The sequence below is a fragment of the Cupressus sempervirens genome, chromosome 7 (genome assembly GCF_028749045.1).
Source record: "Cupressus sempervirens isolate cs-2001-9-10 chromosome 7, ASM2874904v1, whole genome shotgun sequence".
NCBI classification, from domain to species: domain Eukaryota; kingdom Viridiplantae; phylum Streptophyta; class Pinopsida; order Cupressales; family Cupressaceae; genus Cupressus; species Cupressus sempervirens.
The window spans coordinates 854893054-854918703 of NC_143124.1; the positions used below are offsets into that span (position 1 = coordinate 854893054).

Here is a 25650-nt window from a genome sequence, read left to right on the forward strand (position 1 = left end):
GTTATTCTTTGTTGTTCATGTGGAGGTCTGTTGGGTGTCATTTCTCTCCAACTCACTTGCAAATGTTTATGCCACTTGCGTCCAAATTTCTCTAAAAATTGCGCGACTATTTTGTGGCCCTTTTTTTCCATTAAAAAAAAAGGTGGCGGTTTTTTGCCTATTTGGAGGCATCTAGGTTTTATAAAAACCTTTGCTGTTTATTTGCACCCAAATTCGACAATTTTCTCTGCAAATCTGCGATTTTTCTAAGCTTTTTTGAAGCCAAGGTTATTTTTGTTCAAAACCCTAATTTTTCAATACCAAATATGAATTTTTTTTTATATTCTTGTTGGGTTTTTCGAGAGCTCATTTGGGTTGTCATTCGATTTTTCTGGGTACCTCGATTTTCGTGCCTCATTTTTGAGCTAGTAGATCTGAAATTTGAAAACATATTCCTTCTAGGTTTTTCAAGCTCTCTTCTAGATACCTCTTCGTTTTTTTGGGTCTTATATTTTTTTGCCTCAAAGTATGTGTCTTTACAGATTTTCATGCTTTTTCACTGAAAAACATGCTATGGCATCTATGACTAATATTTTGCTCAAGGGAAATCAGAAGTTCAACAGTCGCAATTATGGTGCGTAGAAACATTGAATGCTAACCATCTTCGAATATCGCAACAAAGATAAGGTGGTTCTGGGTACTGCAACTCGACCTACTCAAGCTGGTCCTGAACTATAAGCAATATGGTTCATAGTCCACAGGGAACAATGCGAAGCACGCTGAGCAAACAGATTCTGCCTTTTATGCTTTCTAACAACTTCGTGCTCTGGATAGATTAACCATTAAGGGAGGGTATTACAATAATAGATTGTTTCTATTATCTATGTTTAGTATCTAATGGTTATCTACTGTAATCTCCTATAAATATTAGAATGTTTCTTCTATTTTTAGAATAGAATGTTTCTATTCTTTACATTGTTTCTTAAGGAAACGTCGTTCAGTCTCTTGTATAAATTGATCTCTTGATCACTATTAATATCAAACAAATATTTTCCAATTACTTTGTAATATGTACTGCATGCCAAAATATTTAAATCTCATGCCAGCCAAAATGTCAATTGTCCATCACACCCTAATTTCATTGTGTAATAGTGCCGTGATTGGATTATGCATGAAAATATTTACATTTCTTGGTTGAAATTTAACATATTAATTCTTGGAACAGTTATAGTTGGAAAGAAAAAAATTATTTTTTTCCCATACTTATGGGGTCATGGACTATGGTCTTCATGTTTAATGTTAAACCAATAGTATTTTTATGAAGGGGAGATTACATGTGAACAAGTGTGGTTTTATCAACATATGACTTGAGTAAGGGGCACCTTTAAGTCATTTGTCACAATATCACTTGTTGGGGCGAAATAAGGAAGCATGATTATGCATAACTTTGATTTAGCTGTTTGAAACTAGATCATTTGTGTTGTTTGACCAATGCCAAGTTTTTTGGTAAATGCTTGGTTTAGGAGGCATGCCCAAAGAAGCATTTTGGGAGGTGATGTAGCATAGCTTAATTGGTTGCAGTTTAAAATAAACACTGTAAAGAGTCAAACTGGCCAACATCTTCGTACTCAAGATTATATCATTTATTGATACGATGGTCTTCAACTATAGTGAATTGGGACCATTGATTGATGCAGTAGTGAAGACCTAAATACAATAAGCTACATGGACATGTAGTTGTGGAATCAATGAGGATATTAAATGGCCTCCAACTCATATCAAGCATTTGGCCCGTGATCCTTGATCTAGATATGCTTCTTTCATACTGTTAATCTTCGCTAAAATCTAACAAACGGGTCTGCTATTTTAAATTAATAGTTAGACATTGAACAAAAACATCTTCTAGCCCCCTATGATGAACTGTAGGGGTATTAGACAGTAATAAATTGTCACTGGATCTCTTTGAAGTACAAGTCATGAACCTAACACTTGTGATAAAAAAGGCCTCTCAGTGAATTGTAAACCATGATTATCACTGCGATGATGACAATGATTGATCTTTAATCATAAGCTTTGAGAGATTCAACTAGGAATTGCATGGTATGTAATTATTTTGGGAGTAAATGCAAATTTTGTATTAAAAAAAGGAGTAAAACATTACAAGCTTTTCCTTTATTATGCTCTCTAACAATGGCCACGTTTTGTGTGAACAGTGCCTTTGATTTGCATTTATGGATAATGTTGTGCCAAATTACTATATTACTACCTAAAATAGCTATTAGAATGGTATTCTTAGCATCTGCCTATAAATTATCAGTGAGAAATAAGCACAAAATTTTTCTTTTTGGAGAGATAAGTATCCCCACATTCTATAAAATGGATTCCAATACATTAAACCAATGCTATTGGGCTCTTAGTGTTCCAAGAGGTGATAATTATTTCCTTTGGAAAACCAAAGGCCCAAACTCAACTTTAATTGGAAAGTTTGAGGGATATGGTTTTTGGAACAATCATTAGACCCATACAAGTTGGACATGACTAGAGACAATATGACAATGCCACTTACAAGCGTAAATAGACAATCTTATATGTTGTTTCCAATAAGGTTCAAATCTCACATATAAATCGTCACGAGTATTGAAGGGTCTTGGGATCATCTCAAGAGAGCATATGAATCTAAAAACCAATATTATATTCTCCTTTATAGTGTTAATTACATCTTGCAAATGGTGAAATATTGGAGAACTTCTTTAGAAGTGTGGTGGAGATTAGGACATCACCACAAGCATTAGGGGAAATTGTGTTAGATGACTCGTTTGTACTCATTGTCTTGATAGCACTACACTCTTAAGTTTCCCATGTTTGTCACATGTCACAATGTGGCTAGTTATTAATGTCCTTGCTAATAGGACTACAAATATTTTATTAAAACTTCTACACATGATATAAATCAGCTTCCGTCATATACCTGTTAATGTCACTACCAAATATTTATGGTAAATAGCTGACAATTTTACTAATATATACGTTGGCACCATACAAACCCTGAATCTATATCAATATTTATCGAGAACATTAACAACCTTAAAAACCTATATTATATTAATATTTGCACAGCATTAACAATTTCTAAATATGATTGAAACTTTTTTATATTCTCCTAACAACTTTAATGTATATACAACAATATTTTGGCATAGGATTATACTTTGATATATTGACAAATTTAAGAACCACAAATTAGAGATAGTTGTTTGCATTCATTGGTACTTGATCAACTTGATTTATTCAATGTGCACAACTATTGTGCATCATTTCTTATATCCAGAGAAGCAAAAACTACATTACAAACACTACTTGTGTAGCTTTCATAGACTAAGGGAACTCTAATCAACATTCATAGTTTTGTGCTTCAATCTAGCTTAACCTTGTGGGTAACCACCACTATGGTTGCCTCTATAATAACTCATCTCTTGTCAACTACAAGTGTCAAACCATCATTCTATCAACCACCATTAAATCCCTATGCGACACTTGGATGAGAATCACTCCTTCAGCCAATATATGCATGAGGGATAAGTGGGAAGAACTTGTACAGAAATTTGGATAAGGGGGAATGTTGGTGATGGGAAACAAGTATTTTGGACCACAACATAGATTATGGAAAAAAGGGACATGACAATAGCAAAAAGCCATTCTTTGTGGAGTTAGTGAATTTTCTGCAACAAGAAGAGGCCCTTAGACACCAAGCAATTAGGCACTCACATTTCAAAATAGGGGGAAAAAGGGGGCGAGACATTATATAACATAGGGAATAAGGCATTGACATGTCAATAGTTAGGAAAGCAATATGAATGGTAGAGTGGTCCATCAAGTTCATCCAAATATGAACTAGAAAATCCATTGTGGTCATTTTACACAGACTTCTCCAAGTGTTTGCTAGAAGCACATTCACACCAGATCCACAATCAACAATTACATTAACAAGTTTTCCTTCAAGGATCTCCATGTATACCACTTTAATGTCCTTGATATTATATTATTATCAAATAATTTAATTTAATAATTTTGTGTGTTTGGCTCTGAAGTTAAAATTATTATTTATTGGGTCCTTGTTTATTTTTATTGTCAATAACATTGTGGCCATGTTGGCACTTTTTGTAATCCTTCAAGAAGTTTCTCTGAAGCCATATATAAGGTTAGGTTAGTTTTCCTTTAGGTATGCGAATTTGGCATTTGCCTTGTATGTACAGACTCCAGTTGGAGTTTAGTTGTCTTCCATTTCGAAGGTGAAAGACCCTCCCTAATTGGCATTCAATATTTTGATGGGTGTAACTCCTCAACCTATCTACTTAGGTCTTAGTCCAAGATTGTTGTAATTTGAAGTGCTATCCTTATTAATCCAAATATCTCTTCCATGTATGGATCTTCATTTGTTTCTTCATATTTAGAGAATATTGATCTTCCCATTCTTGGCGATTTATCTTGCATATTATCTTTTTGTGATCGTCCATATCATTGCACCATTCCTAATTGGTATGATTCTACTGTGCAAGTATTACAGCATAGGGTGAGTTCCATTAATGTCGTACAACAGAGTATAGTGTGCGACCTTCGTACGGTTGGCTCTTGATCATCGTATAGTGTCCAAGTTGCTATGTAGCCTCGACATCACCGAATGACATCAACGAACAAATTCCACCATAACGCAAAGAGGAGGGGCCCACATTCGGGCATTTTCTGGATAGAGGGTTGCTACTTGGCAAAAGACACCATACAAGTCCGTATAGGTGTCCTAAGAAGACTATCCGATTTGAAAGTGAATGTCATATGCCATTAGTAACCATACAGTAATTATTGAACTACATGCAAGTTTATAGAGCCATGGGAATCAATTCAAAGGCATAGTTTTTATGTGTATACTTTGTCGTACGTGGAACATTACAATGGTATCAAAGCTAGTAATTTTGCCATCCTGTTGGGTAGTGGATGCGGGTATACACCAAGAGGTACCATTCAATTGACAGAATGGAGGAACCACAAGATCGTGTAGGTGAAGTCATGGTACTATTAAGGGCGCTCACTAGAAGCCAAGCGCAACTCAACAACACCATGGTCAGAGGGGAAGAACAACTACTACTCATGGAGGAGATGTTGTAGAGGTTGGCGAAAGGAAAGACGAACGGAGAACAAAATGGGCATGACAATAATATTGTCGCAGGGAGAGAAAACCCTCAACATTCACCACTCTCAACCATCAATGTTGATATTTCCGCCGAGAACCAAAGCACCTCATAGATAGCAATAACCCACTTTCCAGGAAATGCAAGAGCACTTAAGGCAAGATTAGAGGAACCAAGATCTCAAAGGAGACATTTCCTTCAAGAATTATGTTGATTTGCAAATGAGATACTTGGGTGGCAGCAATCGTGGCCACTAAAATGATGATCTCAAATAGAAGATAGGCAAGGTAAATCTATCATCCTTTGATGGATCCAAAACAATCTCTGCACGGGCATGGGTACAGAAGGCGGACACATGTTTCAACTTAACCTTATACTAGAGGATGAGGCATTCAAATTTGCAGCACTTCACTTGGAAGGGGTTGCTCGCGAATGGTGGCATCATGGAATGGTTACCCTTGGCCATGATCAAATAACATCATGTGTCGAATTCATGGAGAGGTTGATAGACCACTTCGACAGGAAAGATCTAGAGCTCAATTTTAAGGATTTGGGGCATCTAAAGCAATACGGATCAATCAGTAATTATATTAAACAATTCTAGAGGTTGTCTGTGCTGGTGACAAATATCTTGGAGAGGCAATCAATTGTGGTGTTCATGGATGGGTTGATTGAACTCTGAAAGGTTGGGTGAAGGATTCAACCCCATAACACTCACCAAAGCAATTAAGAAGGTATGTGACATGGTGGCATCCTCTTCTTCTTACTCCAAGAGTTATTCACATCGCAAGCTAGCCACCCTCCCTCTAAAGGAGAAAGACAACAAACCCCATCCAAAGAAGCCATCATTATATGAGGCCACCATATCGGAGTTTAGGAGGGGGAAACTCTATTTTCCCTGTAGTGAGCCATTAGAACCAGTGATGTTTAGGCAAAGGAAAAATCCATCACATTAAGTTGATGTCTGACAATGAGGAGCTTGAGCAAATTGAGCTTGAAGGAGATGGTTAACAAGCTTCCAAGGAGGTTAATATAAACTGTACAAAGAGGATTGTCATGCTAGTACAATGAGGAGGTGCCATCTCAACATTTTTTGGTACTCTGAGTTGCACTATATTTTGGGTAGGAGGTACATTCCAGGGGAAGTCTATCATGGTCATGCTCGATAGTGGGGCCACATTCAACTTCATCACTCATAAATCAAAGGGGTTTGTATATGGAAGCACATGAAGGGTTCCAAGTCAAGGTGGCTGGAGGAAATCTCTTGTCATGTACCCATCTCGTTTCCACAACTGAGCATTTACCATGTTAAACTAGACGATGACCAATGACTTTTTTGTTATAGATTTGGATGACATAGATGTCATATTGGGCACCCAGTAGATGGAGACTCTTGACGAGTAAACATAGAGTTTCAAGATGATGAGGTTCTCCTTCAAAGTAGATGGCAAAAAGGTAGTATTGAGGGGGATGTCAAATGGAGGCCAGAAAGAAATCTCAGCACAATGGATGGAGGCAATCTTCAAACATGATGATGTAGTCTGGATGGTACACACCTGTTCTCAACTAAACCTATAGACGGGCAAGAAAACTTCTACCAAGATGAGGAGCTTTAGGTGGTGTTGGATAAGCATAACATGGCCTTTACTAACACCACACTTACAATGGCTTTGAGCACACCATCGAGTTGGAGGAAGGAGCCTAGCCTGTCATCACCACACCCTGTCACCATCCTAAGTTCAAGGATGAGATAGAGAAGATGATCCAGGAACTCGACAAATGATGGATTAGGCCCAACTGTATCCCCTTTTTGTCATCGGTGGTGCTAGTGAAAAAGAATGATGGATCCCTCTGGATGGACATGGACTACTATGCGTTAAACAATAAGACTATAAAAAATAGGTACCCCATCCCCAAGATCAATGAGTTGTCAGATGAATTACATAGAGCAGTCTATGTTTCCAAAATAGACCTTCGCTCTGGCTACCATCAGATCCACAAAAGACAACCTTCCATTGCAATAATGAACACTGAGTTCTTGGTCACGCCCTTTGGGTTGACCAATCATAGCATCATGACCTGTGATCATACCATCATATACTTCAAGTTCAACATCAAAGATTAAAAACATTAAAATTAAATTATAATTTCAAGTTCAAGCATCATTGTTTCAAGTTCAACTAGTGGATTAAAATTTATTAATAGTCTTCTTCTACTTCTTCATCTTCATTGGCACTAGTTGACTCAGCAATAGAGCTAAGACCAATGGGATGAGCTGCAACAATAATAGTATTGGCATCGAAATCTTCAAATTCATCAAGTGCAAGCTGAGAAGTGGAAGCATCCAAGTCCGCAAGCTCTATATTATATTCTACCTCTTCATTTACCCTTCATTGTTTTCTATACTCTTGTCATCGGTAAATACTGTGTAGCCAACGGGCCTTCGGGAAGGTTCTTGTTATGTAGCCAACGGCCCTTCGGTAAGGTTCTTAGGGAAGTATATATACACCCTCTAGGATCATTGTAAACATCATCAGAAGCATTATGTAATCTCTTCAGCATATATGCGAATAATAAAAGGAGTACTGTTGCATTACATGTTCTTGTCTATTGTCTGTATGCATTAATAAACTGTTTACCCCATACGGTAAACATTTGGCGCCATTGCCTGATGGACTTGGAACGAAGGTAGGGGAATGCAAACTAATGCCAAATCAGCTTAACAAGGATAGAAATAAGCTAAAGGGAAAAGATGGAATACACACCGCACAAGAAAATTTAATTTTGGCACAACAAGCTGAACGCAGACAGAGGTTTCAGCAAATTGCCGACGGACACCGAAGCACTGAGAAATTGTTGGAAGAGACTCGACAGCGGGTGGAATTGGTGGAAGAAGCAAGAGAGGAATTTTTGAACCTATATTCGCTGAGGGGAGAGAATCTAGACAAAAGGAAATTAACTCGCATGACTCGGAGTACCGAGGGAGCACGAGCGTGGAGTGAACTCTTCATCTGCAATATACTTCTAGAACGAACAATTTTGCTTAACGAAGACCCTTCTTCACCAAAAAAACACAGCTGTTGGAAACAACTTCAGTGTCAGAATACAAAGCGTTGGTGTTGGAATACAAAGTGTTGGTGCCGGAATACAAAGCGTTGGTGTCGGAGTACAAAGCATCGGTGTCGGAGTGCAGAACATTGGTGTCGCAACCCCGAACAACGCCCATCCACAAAAGCAAGTAATAATGGCAAGACAAAAGGAGAAGTTGCCAAAGTTTGATGGTGATGGAACAGCCGATCCAGTCCGACACTGTAAAACATGCAAAACAATTTGGAGGGTGAATGGCATAACAGATACAAATGAATGGGTCCAACAATTTCTGGCAACCCTAAAGGGGGTAGCAATTGATTGGTTTGCCGATATGGATCCCCAAAAATTAACCAATTGGGACAACGTTAAGGAGTTTACCACCGAATTTCGACTGTTGCATGACGACAATGAGATCGTAGCAGAGATATACAACACGAAGCAAGGCAAAAATGAAACAGTTCGAGTATATGCTAGAAAATTAGAAGACTTAATAAACAAGATGGAAAGTAAGCCGGCAGATGGGCTGCAAAAGAGATGGTTCATTGAAGGACTACACCCGAAGTTACAAAAGAAGATGAGGATTGTGCTGCCATCGTCATACACTGAAGCATACAATCGGGCGATGAACTTGGAAAGTGAGCAAAAAACAAAAAAGAAGAAGAGTAGCTCATCCGAGTCAAATGACAATGTGTCTTCGGAAGAAGAGAGCAGCGATGACGAAAAGGGCAGCAAGAAGGTCCGAGCCCCCTAGAAGGATATGATCTGAATGATGAAAGAATTTAAGAACATGCAAAAAGAGACGAAGGGGAATGACCTATGGTGCACAAAATGTAAGATAGAAGGTCACACGAAGGGATCCTGCCCAAAGAACTAGTTCTACGAGATCTGCTAGATCATGGGACATTCCACAAAAGAATGCCCCTTCAATATGAAAACAAGAGGACCTCAACAAATGCTCCTGACCTAGGAGGCTTCCGCGTCAAGAGGGAGCGGGAACACTAGTAATGAGGGTGCTACGTCAGGTGGGTATAGAAATAATAGATGAGGGCAAAACAACAACAATGCCAACAATAATAATGGAAGCTGTAGCCGAATTCAGTACGATACGAATAGTCGCTCGATGGTACAATGCCAAGCATGCAATTTGTGGGGCCACTTTGTCTGAGACTGTACAATAGCAAACTCACCAAAGTTGTTATGCAGATGGTGCGGTCCTGGAGATCATGAAGATGCCAAGAGCCCAAAATTAGGAGTGAATCTGATCACCATCGGGATGGATGAAGAGGAGGTTCTGGCAATCACATAGAGGCAAGCAAAATTGTACCCCAACATGATAGAGGAAAAGAAGAGAGAGAAAGCACGAGTGGAAATTGAGAAGGCAACGTAGGCGGACAAAACACACTTAAAGGACACTACTGGTACCTCAGCAAGAAACTGCGTGGAACAGAACATTGTACGACAAATATTACAAACTGAAGTACCAGTCAAGATAAATGATCTGCTACTCACAATGCCTTAACTTCGATCGGCACTCACAAACATCACTCCAGCTACTAATTTATTAGGAGAACAAGGAAGGGAGAAGGAAAGTGGAGCACATGCAAAGGACTCGATGCTGCCAGCCCTAACATCCTGACAACATACGATGGTTGTCGAGATGGGAATTCTGGGAACTATTTTGACAAACACAATTGTGAACGGAGGATCCAGTGTGAATGTGTTACCAAAGGACACTTGGAAGAGGTTGCGACAACCGACGTTGTGGCCACCTACATTCCAGTTGCTAGTAGCGGACCAACATAGCATTAAACCTCTTGGCATCCTAATGGCACAACCAGTGACGATTGGAACACAGTCGTTCCTGCTCGACTTTGTCATCCCACTGAAGAGGAGAGGATACGACACTATTATGGGCCGTGGATGGTTCGTGTAAGCGAAGGTCAAGCATGACTGGAAGAAAAATACATTATCACTGGAAAGCAAAGGGAGAAAATTCATTATTGATTTGCACACGCAAATGGTGGGCAAGGAAGCGATCTCATCTGATTCGGAAGACGAGGATGAAGGAAAGCAGCGAATAAAACCAGATCCGGAAGGAGTCCTATGATTGGAAGGCGGATCAACGGACAATGATTTGGATTCGGTGAACGGATTATTTCATTGGCAAATGGAGGATTACGAGCTATTTCGAAGTTGTAACATACTCTTGATAGAGGAAGGGCATCGCAGGGATGGATTTCCAAAAGAGTTCACGGAAATAAAAGGAGAGGCACCACTGGATGAAACACCTGCACATGTATTTGGTGGCGGGAAGCCAATAAAATATGATGAAGCTACAGTACAAACCATGAATTTGGGGAATGAGGCCGAACCAAAAAACATACTAGTAGGTGATAACTAGAATCCAGTACTAAAAGCAGCGGCATTTAATATATTTTTGGAATACAAAGATGTATTCGCTTGGACATACAAGGATCTGAAAGGAGTACTGCTGGAGTTGTGTGTGCACCGCATTCCGTTGGTCAAAGGTGCAGTCCCTGTATGGAAGCGACCTTATAGGATGAACAAGAACTACGCAGCACGGGTTACAGATGAAATCAACAGGATGTTGGAGGCCAGTATTATTTTCAAGGTTCAGACAAGTGAATGGGTGTCGCCCATAGTAATCTCACTGAAGAAGGATACCACCCAGATCCGGATATGTGTCTATTTCAGATGCCTCAATGCGGTAACAATTAAGGATCTCTTCCCGATACCATTCACAGACAACATATTTGAGGAGGTAGCCAGACATGAAATATACTCAGTTATGGACGGGTTCTCAGGATAAAATCAAATTTGCATAGCAGAAGAAGATAAGCTTAAAACAACATTTGTGGTAGGAGGGATGTATGCGTACAACCGAATGCCGTTTGGTTTGTGCAATGCGCCGGCTACGTTTCAGCGGATCATACTGCACATATTCAACAAGATGTATGTTGGTAACTTCAAGGCGTTCTTGGATGATTGGTCTGTGTTCAGCACTGAGGACAAACATTTGACGGCGTTGGGCGAATGCATGGAGAGATGTCGGAGGGCACGACTAGCTTTAAATCCAAAAAAATGCCGGTTCATGGTTCCATAGGGAAAATTATTGGGACATATAGTTTGCAAGGAAGGATTGAAAACAGATCTAGACAAAGTCAAGGTGATATTGGAAATGCAACCATCCACGAATGTCATGGAGGTGAAGTCTTTCCTTGGACACAGGCTATTACAGAAGGTTCATTAAAAACTTTGCCAAAGTATCATACCCGTTGGACAAATTAACATGCAAGGGAGAACCATTCAAATGGGAGAAAGAACATGATGAATCATTTGAAGGTTTGAAGGTACGCTTGGCCACAGGACCTATCTTGGCATATCCGAATTGGAACAAAGAATTTCATATTCACGTTGATGCATCCAACTATGCAATAGGCGCAACCTTGTCACAGACAGGTAACCACGGACTCGATCACCCAGTGTACTTTGCTAGTCGACTACTATCTAAGGCAGAGAAAAATTACAGTACAACGAAACGGGAAGCATTGGGCATGGTTTACGCAGTATAAAAGTTCTGACACTACTTGCTGGCAACACCGTTCATGTTCTATGTCGACCATTAGGCTCTGTTGTATCTGGTCAATAAACCTATCGTCCAAGGAAGAATCAACCGATGGTTACTTTTGTTGCAGGAGTTTACTTTCAAGATCATTTTATGGCCTGAGAAAAAACATTTCAGCACAGACCATCTGTCGCAGCTCAAAATAGGAGAACCGGCGGACAGAGTGAACGACGATTTCCCTGATTTGCAATTATTTCAGATTGCAGTACTGCCAAAATGGTATACGAGCATTGGAGAGTACCTTTTGATGGGACAATTTTCGAGTGACATGCCACTAAATGAGAGAAGGAAATTGGTGTTGAGGAGTCTAATGTTTCGATTAATCAATGGGTTATACAAAATGGGACCTGACCAGATCCTACAGCGATGCGTCCTAGAGGAAGAAATTCCAAGGGTACTAAAGGAAGTGCATGAAGGACTGATAGGACACATGGGACCAGACACAAATGCACAGAAGATACTCCTGGTAGGACTGTGGTGGCCAACAGTGTACAATGATGCGCGCGAATGGGTCGTCAGGTGTGACACTTGCCAAAGGGTCGGGAAACTACTAAATCAGGACTTCATGCCACTTAACCCCTCACACGTGCAGGAACTTTTTGAAAGATGGGGGTTGGACTTCATTGGACCTCTAGAAGTGAGCAAAACTAGAAGGTGTCGATACATTATCGTAGCAACAAAGTATCTAACCAAGTGGGTGGAGGCACGCGCACTACTAGATAACTCGGTAGTAAGCACAGTGAGATTTATTTAATGAGCAAATAATTACTAGGTACGGGATTCCAGTATAGTTGACAAGTTAACCATGTTATCTGATTGCTCACCACTGAATTTAAGATCTATCATTCATTGTCGAGCTCGTACTATCTGAGAGCAAATGGATAGGCTAAAGCTATGAACAAGATCCTGGTAGCAATCATCTACAAGTCATGTGCGGTTGAAGGTGAACACTGGGAGGAAAAACTGCCCTCGGCCCTTTGGGCATACCGCATGGCGTACAAGGTAACAACAGGACACACACCGTTCTAGTTGATGTTTGGACAGGAGGCAGTGGTACCAACAGAATTCATGATACTGAGCCTAAGGATTGCACTGGAAAATAAGTTGGGTGACATGGAAAGCCTGAGAGAAAGGTTGCATAATCAGAACAAGCTCGAGGAAAAGCGACTATTGGCACAATGGGCCACGGAGGTGACACAAAACAGGCACAAAGCATGGTATGATAAAAACCTGAAACTGAACAAGTTCCAGCCGGGACAATGGGTGTTGAAGTATGACGGTTGGAACAAGATCAAACCAAGCAAAGTTAAAGTTAAATGGGTTGGGCTATATCAAATCGGGGAAGTAGGTGATAATAGAGCAATAAAGTTGTGGACATTAGATAGACAAGAAATACCAGAAGTAGTGAATGGCTCAAAGCTGAAGATGTACCATGCCAGAATGATTCCCTCGTCGTCGGAGAAGGACGAAACTCGGAGGGAGAATTAGATGTGTGTTCCAAGAAATAAATAAAAAAATAAAAAAATTTAAAAAATGAAAAAATTAAAAAAAAAGAAGGAAAAGCACTGTACGACAACTATACCGTATGGTGGCCATTACATATGCCTTCACCGTATGAATTTGTGTAACACCGTACGGTGTGAAGGGTGATTCGAAAAGCGTAAAGGGAGGCACAAACATCTGTTGTACGGTCCTTTGCAACAAATGAAGAATGAAGGCATTGTAAGCTTTAGCACCGTACGGATATAAAGTCATCCAGAGAGACATTGTACGACACATGAACACCTCTAGGCAGACATTGTACGGACACATAAGGAAATATAAAGTCCTCCAGTAATCACCGTACGGCAGCATTTAGTTGTCTGGAGGCATCGTACGGAGATATAAAGTCTTGTTGAAGGTACTGTACAACATTCTTTAAGAGAAGTAACCATTAGTCTATAGCAACGTTTGTGGAGAATAGGATATCCGTACGTTGGGAAGCCCTCCAAGTACGGCAATATAAAATGCATTAGTTACATCATCCAAATCATTTCCACCGTACGCAGGATAAATAAGTCTCAGGGTACTAGAGGAGTTGTGAACTTATGTGAGGCCAATTGATTGAAGGGGTTCATCAATCATTCAGTCCACCGTATGAGCAATTGATTCAATAGGCACAAGGAAGAAGTCAAATATCACAACTGAAGGAAGGATAATTTCATTGCCACATCTAGATGCAAGATCCATTGGGTCATGGCGTATTAAACCTGCATTCAAGGCCACGTTATCAGTAATCATCTCTAGTGACTGCGACTAAGCCTAGGCAGGCTATGTACAGAATTTGGAGGCCTGCAAGAAAATTCCAGTGGCCTGCGAATTGTTTCTGGAGGGGTGCATTGAATTGCTACACATCTATATAGTGTCTATATCGTGCATGCAACAGAGAAGAAAGGCATCCATACGGCTGTACGGCCTATGAAGGAGTACTTAGCCACATCCAGTGAGTACATCCGCACAGTGAAGTTGATAAATAAAGCATACAATTTAAGGGAGGGAGTAGGGCTGTACCAGAACACAGGAGAACCAACCATTCTCAAGGCATAAGAGGAAGACTGTACAGGTCCATACGAAAAGAAAGGAATTTTTCAAGAGATAAGGCAAAAGTAATTGACCTAACGGTAATTCATGCAGTCAGCCGGAAAAAGGTCTTGGAGGAAGAAACTTGATCACGATTCAGCTATGAGTCAAAATACACAGGTAGGGCCTCCCGAAGCACGGCCACGCGAAAAGGACAAGGGCAAGCAAAGGGCCAAAGTACAGAACCAGCCGGATGTATAGCTGACACCACAAAACGTAGCATTTGAAGGACTGAATGGGTTGGAATGCAGGAAATGGTGGAATGAGAATCCGAAGGACCACCTCGTCAAAGCAAGCATAGGGAAGGCGCAAGTAGAGTGGGCAATCTGGATGCCAATTTTTTGTATCCGAGATTTCGAAGGTGTCTTGCATATTATGATTGAGGCATATGACAAGCACTCTTGTAAAAGTACAGTTATGTACTTGGGATATGACATTGTGATATCATTTCGGCCAACTGACTTTACCAGAATATTTGGCATACCAAGAACGGCACAAGGAGGCAAGAAAATTGACATTAAGCCACAAAAGATGGACAAGGAGAGGAAATTGAAGCTGGTGGAATTAGTGTGCTAGGATCAGGTACAGCAACAGAAAGATGCCCTTACCCAGACCTCCAGGAGAAGAGGGTTGCGAAAATCTGACATTAGAGAAGGCCATTGGAGGTGTCTCATGGACGTGATAAAGAGTAGACTTACAAGGTCCAGTAGGGTGTCAGATATGTCCTTTCCGCTGGTCAATATGATGAACAGACTCATGAATGGGAGGGTTTATGATTGGGCTTCTCTATTGGCCACACGCATGGATGAGTTCATGACATTGCAGCATAAAACATTTTACATGCTGCACTATGCCAACAGACACTTCCTGGAGGCAACTGCAAGGACGATACCCCAAGAAAAGTTGGAAATACTGTCGAGTCCGACAATACTTGGTGAGCCTTCGATAATGAAGTGGAGGCATTTAGAGTCACCTAGAGTGCAGAAAGGCGTTGGCTAGAAGAGGGTATGACAGGAGATGCAGGAATCGGGTAACACGGATAGTGGCCGCCAGGATACATCTTGTGAGGACGACTCAAAGGATATGGAGGAGGTGGAGCAGGCTGAGGAGGACGATGATGAGGAAGTTGGGGTGATTTTAGCAACCCCACTTCGATTTTCATGGCAGTTGATGGCTGCACCAATGGTAGCTACGACATCATTTTCAGCTCCGCACATGCACACTATGGTAGATGTTCACATCCCAGGTTTCAGATAGTTTCGGCATCCAATGGTGATGACCCCAATCACTCTAAATCCTAGATCACGGACAGCAGCAGCAATAGTAGGATCGATTTCACATTTAGCGGTTACCCAACCTTCAGTAAGCCAGAGGACAACATCACTAGTAGACACACCTATGGCTACGCAACCTACGAGAAGACAACCTTAGCCTGCAGTTCAGGAATCGACCCCTGTACCTCTAGAGCAGGGATCACTTCAGTCGGTAGCACTAAGTTTGCCACAGCCATCTCCTGTAGTAGAGTCGACAGCCACGGAGGGAGGAGTCAGTTGGGGAGGCACACAGAAGCAGGTCCGTTTAGAGGTGATTGGGACGGATGCAATAGTCATGATAGTTGACACCCTAGTGGTTGAGGCGGCGGATCAAGACGCTAATTTGAGCATGCCAGAAGTAGAACCCTAGATGCCAGCAATGGAACAGATTAGCTCAGCGAGTCGGGCGAGTGAGTACCTGAGGCAACAACTACTTGAGGTCCCTCCATTTAGTCTCCTATGCGAGAGGATCTTCAATTAGAAGCAATTTGGTCAAATAGCGAGGTGGTCGAGGTCCCCACATCACCAGAAGCAAGAGATCAGAGTGTAGAGGCACTGGAAAAAGTAGAAAGGTGGTTATAGGCGCAACATCCTACACCTGTAGTGGAGGAAAAGGATAAGGATATCCATTCATGCCTCAGTGACATTGCCGAGAAAAGCAAGTTCCTGGCAGAATTGGTGCTCACAGAGAGACGACAGGCAGAGGCTGGGCAAGAAGCTCGGGAGGCTGTAAAGAAGGCTCGGGAGGAGATGGCCGACTGACTTGCCACCCACTAGTTGGCATGGGAAACAGAGCGGACAACACTGTTAGCACAACTCGAGGAAATTAGATGAGGGAAGCAGGAGGCCGATCAACAACTTGCATCAGTGCTATAGGAGAAGGAAACAACAAGGAAAGCACATGATCAGAAAGAAGCAGAATGCGATGAGGTCACATTGATGTTGAAGGAGGTAGTGGAGGAGAACTCACAGATCAGAGCTGATTTAAAGGTCCGGACGGAATGGTGTATCAACTACAACGCAACCGATCTACACAGTCAGAGACATAGCCTTCTAGTTCATAATGTTTATGTTGTTTTTTTATCTATGAATAAATATAATTAATTATTTTGGGTTTTGTTGTGTTGTCGTCCAGAGACGACTTTTCTTTTTGGGGGGGATGATGTCGTCAGTAAATACTGTGTAGTCGATGGGGCCTTCGGGAAGGTTCTTGTTATGTAGCCGATGGCCCTTCGGGAAGGTTATTGGGGAAGTATATATACACCCTCCGGGATCATTGTAAACATCATCAAAAGCATTATGTAGTCTCTTAGGCATATATGCGAATAATAAAAGGAGTACTGCTGCATTACATGTTCTTGTCTATTGTCTGTATGCAGTAATAAACCGTTTACCCCATACGGTAAATAACTCTTGTGTGAGGCAAGACACAAGTTATAATACATAAATACCAAGTTCTTCGCCCTTTTTTATTGCAACCTATTGTGCTTCACTAAGTGGATGAAAGAATATGTGCTCCAATTTCTTTCTGGTGCAGATGAATTAGCAACCTATGAAGACAAGACAAAGTAAACAATTAAAATATAATTATTAATCTTATAGAATAAAAATTACTTGCTAGTCATGAAGATAAAGTTAATTTTTCAAAATAAAATGTATGATATAATTTTGGTTGCAAGGGGCTGCAACGGTTGGAGTCTTTGGCTATGGAGGTACCACCAACTATGAGCATCCTTTTGAAGCCGGTGACAAAGAGCATCATTACTTAGATCTCTTGCATTTACAAACTCTACGAACTCATCCGTAATCAAATCTCGCATATGACCAGGAAAGGTTCTTTCAAATGCTGCCTTGCATCCATCAAACACTTCTAAATCTCTATAGGGTGGTAGCCTGCCTTGTAGATCAATATATTGGACTCTATAGTAGTTGGGTGCCAATGCATAGGCAAGAAAATGTAGAGGAGTGGTCATTTTGTTCCATAGTCCAACAATAATTGTTTGCAATTGTTTGAAGAGGGTCTCTTGGGGATCTTGCTCTTTTCCACTTACAATTTGCTTGATCTTCTCAAGTATTGAGTCTATGCTATCATAGATCTCTCTAAGACAAGCACTATAATGTCAATGTACCTAAGCATGCTCATAATGGTCTCGGTGAACTTAATGAGATATTCCACATGTTCCCACCATAAGTCATCCAATATCCTTTGTTTTACTTTGTCTTCCTTGTCACTATTGCTTTGTTTCCATATAGCCCAATTTATTGTTGATTACCATATTGGAAGGTGCCTCTTTCACTTGCACAAGTCATCTCAAGAAAATTAAAATTGATGCAAAATGAGTTTCAACAACTTGTAACATAAATTAGAGCAAAAAAAATACAACTATTAGTTACATACTTTAAAAAAGAATACACATTACACAATCAAAATATGAAAATCGGAAATTGTAAGATAATAATTTTTTTTTAAAATTACTAACTTGAGCTCAAGTTCACTTACCCTCAGTGGCTCCAAACATGAGAACATTTTGAATATTGAGGTCAAAGCCTCTGCATACACCTCATTGATCCACTCAATTTTGTTCCTAATCTTTTGTAGCATAAGATTGAGTGAATGAACTGTACAAGGTGTCCAAAAGATATGTTGATATCACTCTTCAACCAACAAATGAACAACTCTACAATTCTTTGCATTTTTTTATGACTTTGACAATATTTTTAGTGTCCACTTGTTCAATGGCAAGGATGAGAATATTAGCAATAAATAGCCCATCTTTAACTTGCCCCTCACAATCCTCGTATTTCAAAAACATTGTTCCTTAAGGGGACACCACCATGACATTGATCAAGGGACGATTTCTAGCATCTTTCCACCCATTCGAAACAATTGATATCCTTGTCTCAATCAATGAATCCCTTATGGGCTTCAATTCATCATTAAGCGCCTTGACCTATTGATCCAACAAAGTGGTTTAGACTCTCCCATAACTAGGGTCCTTATGCCTCCTTGAGCTTCATTGGCACTTCGAGCATCATCTTCCAATATGGAGAGCGAACAGACACTAGAAGGAAGTCCATTTGCATACAAGCACCTTGCGACTTCAATGTCGAGAATTTCCCAACTCTAATCTTGAAATGCAAATTTCTACTGGTCCCTTTCTTTTGTGTGTAAGGGGTGCTTCACTTTCATACTCAAGGGTAGCTGAGGCAGTATAAAGGGGTGGTCTTCTATCACAACATTTGTGGGGGGGTTGCATTCCCTTTTCTCTTTTTTACTTTTATTGTCAGTGCTAGTGGTTGTATTTTGTCTACATTCTTCTCTCTATTGCTGCCTCATGCTCTTGAATATATTTTAATATTGTTGCATTTGGTACAGGTACATTTTTCTTCCTAAGGCATTTCTTGACTCCTCTTCTAGGGTATCCACACAAATGGCCTACCAGTTGAAAACATGGATTATACCTGTATGCATCACAATCTCGATATTTCCAATGGAATGCACCACCTCCTGGAAGGGGTCTTACAATACTAACATACTTCCACAAAGGAGAATTGGATTGGGGTTCTAATTTCTGCTCAGTATTGCCTACTGAGGAAGAGGTAGATGCCATTGTAGTTTATTTTCCTATGGCAAGAAATTGTATACATGTTCAGTATAAAACTTAAAAGCAAGTGAAGGAAAATTTATGGCAAACAATTGCTAGATCTTATTGACAATGAAAGAAAAATGAAAAAAATAAAAGGCTACAAAAAGAAAATGGAAAAAGAACTTATCTCTTCCAGTCATTATAAGTGTGCAAAAGTGTAGGAATGAGGCACAAACACTTGAAGAGGGTTCACAAATCAATCTTCCAACTCCTTCTTGCACAACCAAATTCTTGCTCAACCGCCTATTTGGCATTTGCTCTTGCTCAAGACAAAATAACCTATTTGCATACCACAAATCAGAATGAGAAGTCAACATAATCCTTTCATATCCATGTTTTAGGGTTGTGGATGTCACAATTTTATAAATTTTGCAAAAAACACACTTAAAACAATTCTGTGGGTTCTAGGTCAACTCAATTTGCTGTCAGTTCAAGCTGAAGCTGCCTCGTCCGTCTGGGTTCGATTGGCTGCCCTGCTGGTTGAAACTGGGTGTCCAAATTTTGTGCCCTACCTAGACCAAAAGTTGAACTGTGCTGGGACCTGGTACTGGTTCGGAATTATGCTGGTCCAGGAGGCATTTCCAGCGAACTGGACATTGTAGTCTAAAACTAGTGGGAGTGGGGGCTTCAGAGATTCCATTCTCTTCCTCATCTATTTTATCTTCACCAAAGAAGACCCTAATCTCCTAGTGGTTCTTTATTAAATTATTTAGGCTATAAAAAATCAATGAAGAAATAATTTTGATAAAATCATTCACAATCCATAGTTTAAATGGGTTTTGTTTGGCTTCTTCACGGGATCAACAAAAAGCAAGAGTGGATTAAAGCAACAAACACTAGCATTCATAGGACTAGCATCATTGAATGCAATAGCCAAAATTTTAAAACCAAAATATTTCATTTTTTACTAGTTCTATTGCTCAGGTTTTTTGTCAAACACTTTGCCGGTAATTATATATGAAACATTTGTGAGTGCAAACATTAAAAGCTGTAGTCATTAATGCATCAAAAAATCATACCATTGCCACAGAACTTCAAATAGACATTTTCTCAAGCAGTTTGCAGCCAATATTATTTCAAAATCGCAAATAGTCAACAAAAGTTACATTTCTCATATATTGGATGTTTACAAATAATTACTTATCGATGTAAATTCTACTCGCTAAGATTAATTTATTCATTGCTGTTGCCAACTGCAGTATTGAAAAATTTCAAATAAAATTAATCTATATTTCAGTACCTCAAATATTCCTAATATTTTAATTGCTAGTCTTAAACAACAGCTGATTGATAGTCCAAATCAGTGGTCTTCATAAGTTCAAACCTCCATGAAGTAGTATGGCTCCCCACAATGATGTAAGACAGACCTTTAAGGTGGCACAGCAGACTTAAAAGGTATGGCAACTTCCTAACATGTGATTCCTCGCTTTAGATTTGCTTAAGGTGGCTTGGGAAGTCAACTCTAGTCTATAGGAAGGCATTGAGCTTTCATACATATGTACCGCCCCTCCCTTTACTTGCTGAATTAGCTTTTACAAATAGTGCATTACCTTTTTGGGAGCTTAAGGTGGTATGGCTGGTATGAATTTCCAGCTAACGAAATATGATAACTTCAATGCATTTTTCCATAGCACACACAACACAATAAATCTGGTTTCTTTTCCCTATGTACAATACACATTCAAGTCCAAAGCCCACAACTGGAAATAAATTCCTTGTTTCTCCATTGAAGCACAATTGTGAATTTTGTGTGAATCCACCATAAATTTGACTAGGAAGAAAATATTTAATTGCTGAAGCTAATCGTTGTAGGGTTTTTTCATCTTAGGGTTTGAAGTTTTTGAACTCACCTTTATTAAAATGATAATCTTTTTGGTCCCCATAAAGTTACTTTATATTATTTCTTCTTTTTAACTTGTCGACTGTGGAATTTTGTAGCTTCTTTAAAAATTATTATACTGAGGATACTTTTATGGCATGTAGTATATATCCTATCTGTAATTCTAGCAAGGCTTAAAACGATGGTGGATGCCTCTTATGTTGTTCCTACACTTAAACTGCTATGTTCATGCTGTGTAAGCCCCAGGTGAAGGCTTTCTCAAAGATTGTCACAGTTCTTCCAATTGTACAAAGTTCAAGATGGCAGTGCTTCATAGAAAAATGTACAAACCAAATCGCACAATATTTCTGTTCTGATGTTTGCTTCCTGAATCTCTAATTTTGTTGTAATAGCCACTCTCAGTATCACCCCTTTTCTTAATATACACTTCACCTTTCCTCAAAAAAAATGCTAAATGGACTTTGGTGATATAATAGTCTTCTTTAGTTCGATTTGTGTGTTAAGTGGACATCTTTGTAAACTGTCTTGTGTCTACTAGATTTTTTTTTCCACAGATAACAAAGAAACTTATGGTGTGAATGTTGTGTGTACAGGTAATGTACTCAGATTTGGATCCCACTGGGAATTTAAACTTGCATCATTTCATAATTGTAGTTGCTACAGTTATGATCTTGTTGTCTCAGTTACCTTCGTTTCATTCACTGAGATATATCAACTCTGCATCCCTGTTTCTAAGCTTGGGATACAGCTTTTGCATTGTAATTGCATGTATTATTGCAGGTACAATTTTACTCATTTGGTATTCCTGATTATTTTAGTTATGTTGAACACAATATTGACCATTCAAAAGTTCAAAAAAGAATTTGTATTGCCTACTTCCTTCTGAGGCTAGAGGTATGGCTTCTGCATTGCATTTGCATAAATTAGTGTGGATACAATATAATTCTCAAAATTGCAATTCCTGATTTTTCAAGTTCCATTGAACACTGCCTTTAGTCAATCAAAAAAAAAAAGTGAGGAAAATAAAATAAAAATCATACTGCTGTGGACAGGTTATTCAAGTGAAGCTCAGTCAAAAGATTATTCCCTTACTGGGTCAAAGATCATCCGTGTTTTCAATGGATTCAAAGCAGTGTCCATCATGGCGACTACATTTGGCAATGGCATTTTACCTGAAATACAGGTGAAGCCTTAGATTTTAATGATTAATCTCTTTATCATCTAATTTCTGACTAAATGCTACCTGTTCAACAATTTTTTTAAAAGAACTATTTATGAAATGTGATGAAATGCCTCGTGTGTTTTTAGGCCAAAATTGCATGCACGATCTATCAAAGAGATCTGCTTGTTTACAATTATTTCTATGGGTGTTTGGGCATTATTTGATTGTCTTGATTTAAGATTTTGTATGTTAGATCATGAATTAGGACTCTCTTATCATCGTGCATAAGAAAATATGTTTGATTATCTCAATCCTCCTTTATATAGGCGACACTCGCCCCACCAGCTACAGGGAAGATGCTGAAAGGGCTATGCATGTGCTATGGAGTGGTAGTGGTGACATTTTACAGTGTAGCAGTATCAGGCTACTGGGCATTTGGCAATAATGTCTATGATAACATATTGGAAAATCTTATGCATGATGATGAGGGTGTTGCTCTAGTACCTACTTGGTTGCTTGTTATTGCTGTGATTTTTATACTCTTGCAGCTTTTTGCCATAGCACTGGTAAGCTTCTGTATCCTCCTTGCTTAAATTTGCTTCCGTTTAATAATGTGAATTCTCCTCTAATTCTTGATGGAAAATAAGGTGTACTGCCAAGTGGCCTATGAAATCTTAGAGAAGAAATCAGCAGATGTGAGGATGGGTGTGTTCTCACTGCGAAACCTACTTCCTAGGCTGGTTCTGAGATCCTTGTACATAATAATATGCTCATTTGTTGCAGCCATGTTGCCTTTCTTTGGAGACATCAATGCATTGGTGGGGGCTGTTGGGTTCATTCCATTGGATTTTATCCTTCCAATGTTGCTTTATAATATAAGCTTCAGGCCAGGTCATTCTTCTATGATATTCTTAGTCAACAACTTAATCATGATTGTTTTCATATTTGTGGGAATCATGGGTACAATTTCCTCAGTCCGTCAAATAGTTGTTGATGCAAAACTATTTAAGCTTTTCAGCACTACTGTAATTTAAATTGAAAATTGTTTCTCTTCTCCCCTGCATAACTTCAAGAAATGTTCCCTGTAACGGTATTCTTTGTTCCAAATTTTCAAATGATAAGCCAAGTACAGAGGCCTTCTTTGGCTGAGAACATAAATTTAAATTTTCAATTTCTGGATAGGATATTTTAACATCCTTAACATCAGTGTTATCAGTTTTCGACAATCCATTAAAATTTACAAATAGTAGCTTCTGGATTAGATTGCGTGTGTTTTTAACATTGACGTTTCAGATCACACATTGCAATCCATCATGACAAGAGATGCACAATAGCAAAGATGTTTAAAACATCCTAATGATGGATCACATTGTGATACAAAATGTTGAGGTTAAAAATATACACAATCTAATCCAGAAGCTACTATTTGTAAATCCTATACATCATAATTATCAAAGACATACAAATTTTACATGGCAAACTTCAATATCTATAGTGTCCTTAGAGTATTTGAATCCATGTATTTTGTCCAAAGTTGCATGGATACGGGTATGGATACAAATACAGATACATTATTGGTTACAGATACGGCCATTTTTAAGACCCCCAATATGGTTACGGCTGGGTACAACATTAATAAATAACACATACACTCACATATAACACAGTTTTCTTTATTATTAGATGAGATTTTCATTACTTCAAAAGCAATATTGACACACAAATGCTACATAAATATTTGTAAGTTAATTTAACACTTTACAATATGCAAAAATAGTAGAGTTGCATTAGAAAATAACACAAAAAATGGGCTGCTGAAATAGAAAAATATTTTATTTGTCTTTCTCATTTGGTGTAGGTTTTGTTTATACCAATATTTTTTTAAAATTGCATTAATAAACTTTTTTAAAATTAAATTTGGGTAGATTTACATCAAATCTTTTTAAAAACCAAATCGCATAATATTTGGCATGGTTGGAAAATCAAGTTTTCTTAGGTATACATGGGTACAATACTCGACGTGTATCCGGGCAGTATCGGATACGTTTCCAAATTGGATACATACACACACCCAAGGAGGGACAAAGGAGTTTCTGGCAACTCTGATTTTGTGTAAATTTATAGGAATTAAGGTAGCTATGATGAGGAAAAAGAAGTCCATGCCCATTACCATTGACAATACATTGTCTGAATAGCCATCAAACCCACCAAAATATCATCAGTGCCATACGCAGATTCAGTTGCCCAACTCTCACCAACAGATCCACCAGCAGAGGTAGAAGCAGCAGTTTCAGGACCTAACTTAAACTTGTTTAAGGACAGTCAGGTGAACATTTTATTAAATAGTTATAGGCTTAGAGCAGGAGGTATATATTTGTTGGGGTTCCTTAGCCATCATACACATCTGTGTGTTTGCGAGCATCACATGATATGCATATTTAGCTCCTTGTTGATCTTGTGGCTGGCCTACCATGTGCTATCTGATCGGACGCCTGCATGCACTGATCAACAGTGCACAATGGGCTGTGTGCTGATGGAATAGTATCTCTATAGTTTCAGAAAAATCAAATAATGATTTTCCATCTCTGAGTCACAATGATTTTATGCAGTGTTTCAGACAAAATTGAGTAAATTTGTTCATGATCCTTTTTTATACCATGTGACTAGAGATATGGGATGACAAGAGATGATTAACTCATGTGACTGTCCAAGGGTGATCCAATTCTGGCTCCTAGTTTTTCAAAATAGCAATGTATACTATGTAATTTTTTATTTTAAATGGTGCTTTTCGATTAAAATATTTAATGTATCCCCTGGTTGGAGGCCAGTTGCTCTTAGCATGTTCAAGCTTTGGGACTTTCTTGAAATAGTGCACATTTGCTAACTTCGTCCGTACCAGCAGATCAATTCTTAGGCCTACAATTTAAAAAACATTTCTGTAATATCTGATGACCTCGTTAAACAGGAAGAAAAACATGTATATGAACCTAGAAAAGACCACATATTTGTAGTATGTAGACATTAACACTACCACAAATGTATGCTGCCACTTGTCATTACCATGACCTTAAATCAATTTTAGACTGAAGTGCAATGATATTTTGCTGTGTGTAAATCCGGCTTATGAAAATATGTTGCAAAAAGCACAACAGAGTAGAGGTAGAATATATA

General features: G+C 39.2%; 1 protein-coding gene across 2 annotated transcripts in view; it reads left to right on the plus strand.

Annotated features, from left to right (window-relative positions):
• The window catches only part of LOC149550134 (putative GABA transporter 2), a 92525-nt gene extending 68845 nt beyond the window's left edge, over nucleotides 1-23680 (plus strand). The window contains exons 4-7 of one of the 2 annotated variants that reach the window (XM_089793256.1): nucleotides 21911-22097; nucleotides 22370-22500; nucleotides 22806-23045; nucleotides 23127-23680. In XM_089793256.1, the coding sequence (XP_089649382.1) occupies nucleotides 21911-22097; nucleotides 22370-22500; nucleotides 22806-23045; nucleotides 23127-23513 (945 nt within the window). In that variant the 3' untranslated portion in view covers nucleotides 23514-23680. The remainder of the gene's footprint in view (nucleotides 1-21910; nucleotides 22098-22369; nucleotides 22501-22805; nucleotides 23046-23126) is intronic. The other variant, XM_089793257.1, reaches the window with a different exon arrangement.
• Nucleotides 23681-25650: the final 1970 nt, after the last annotated feature.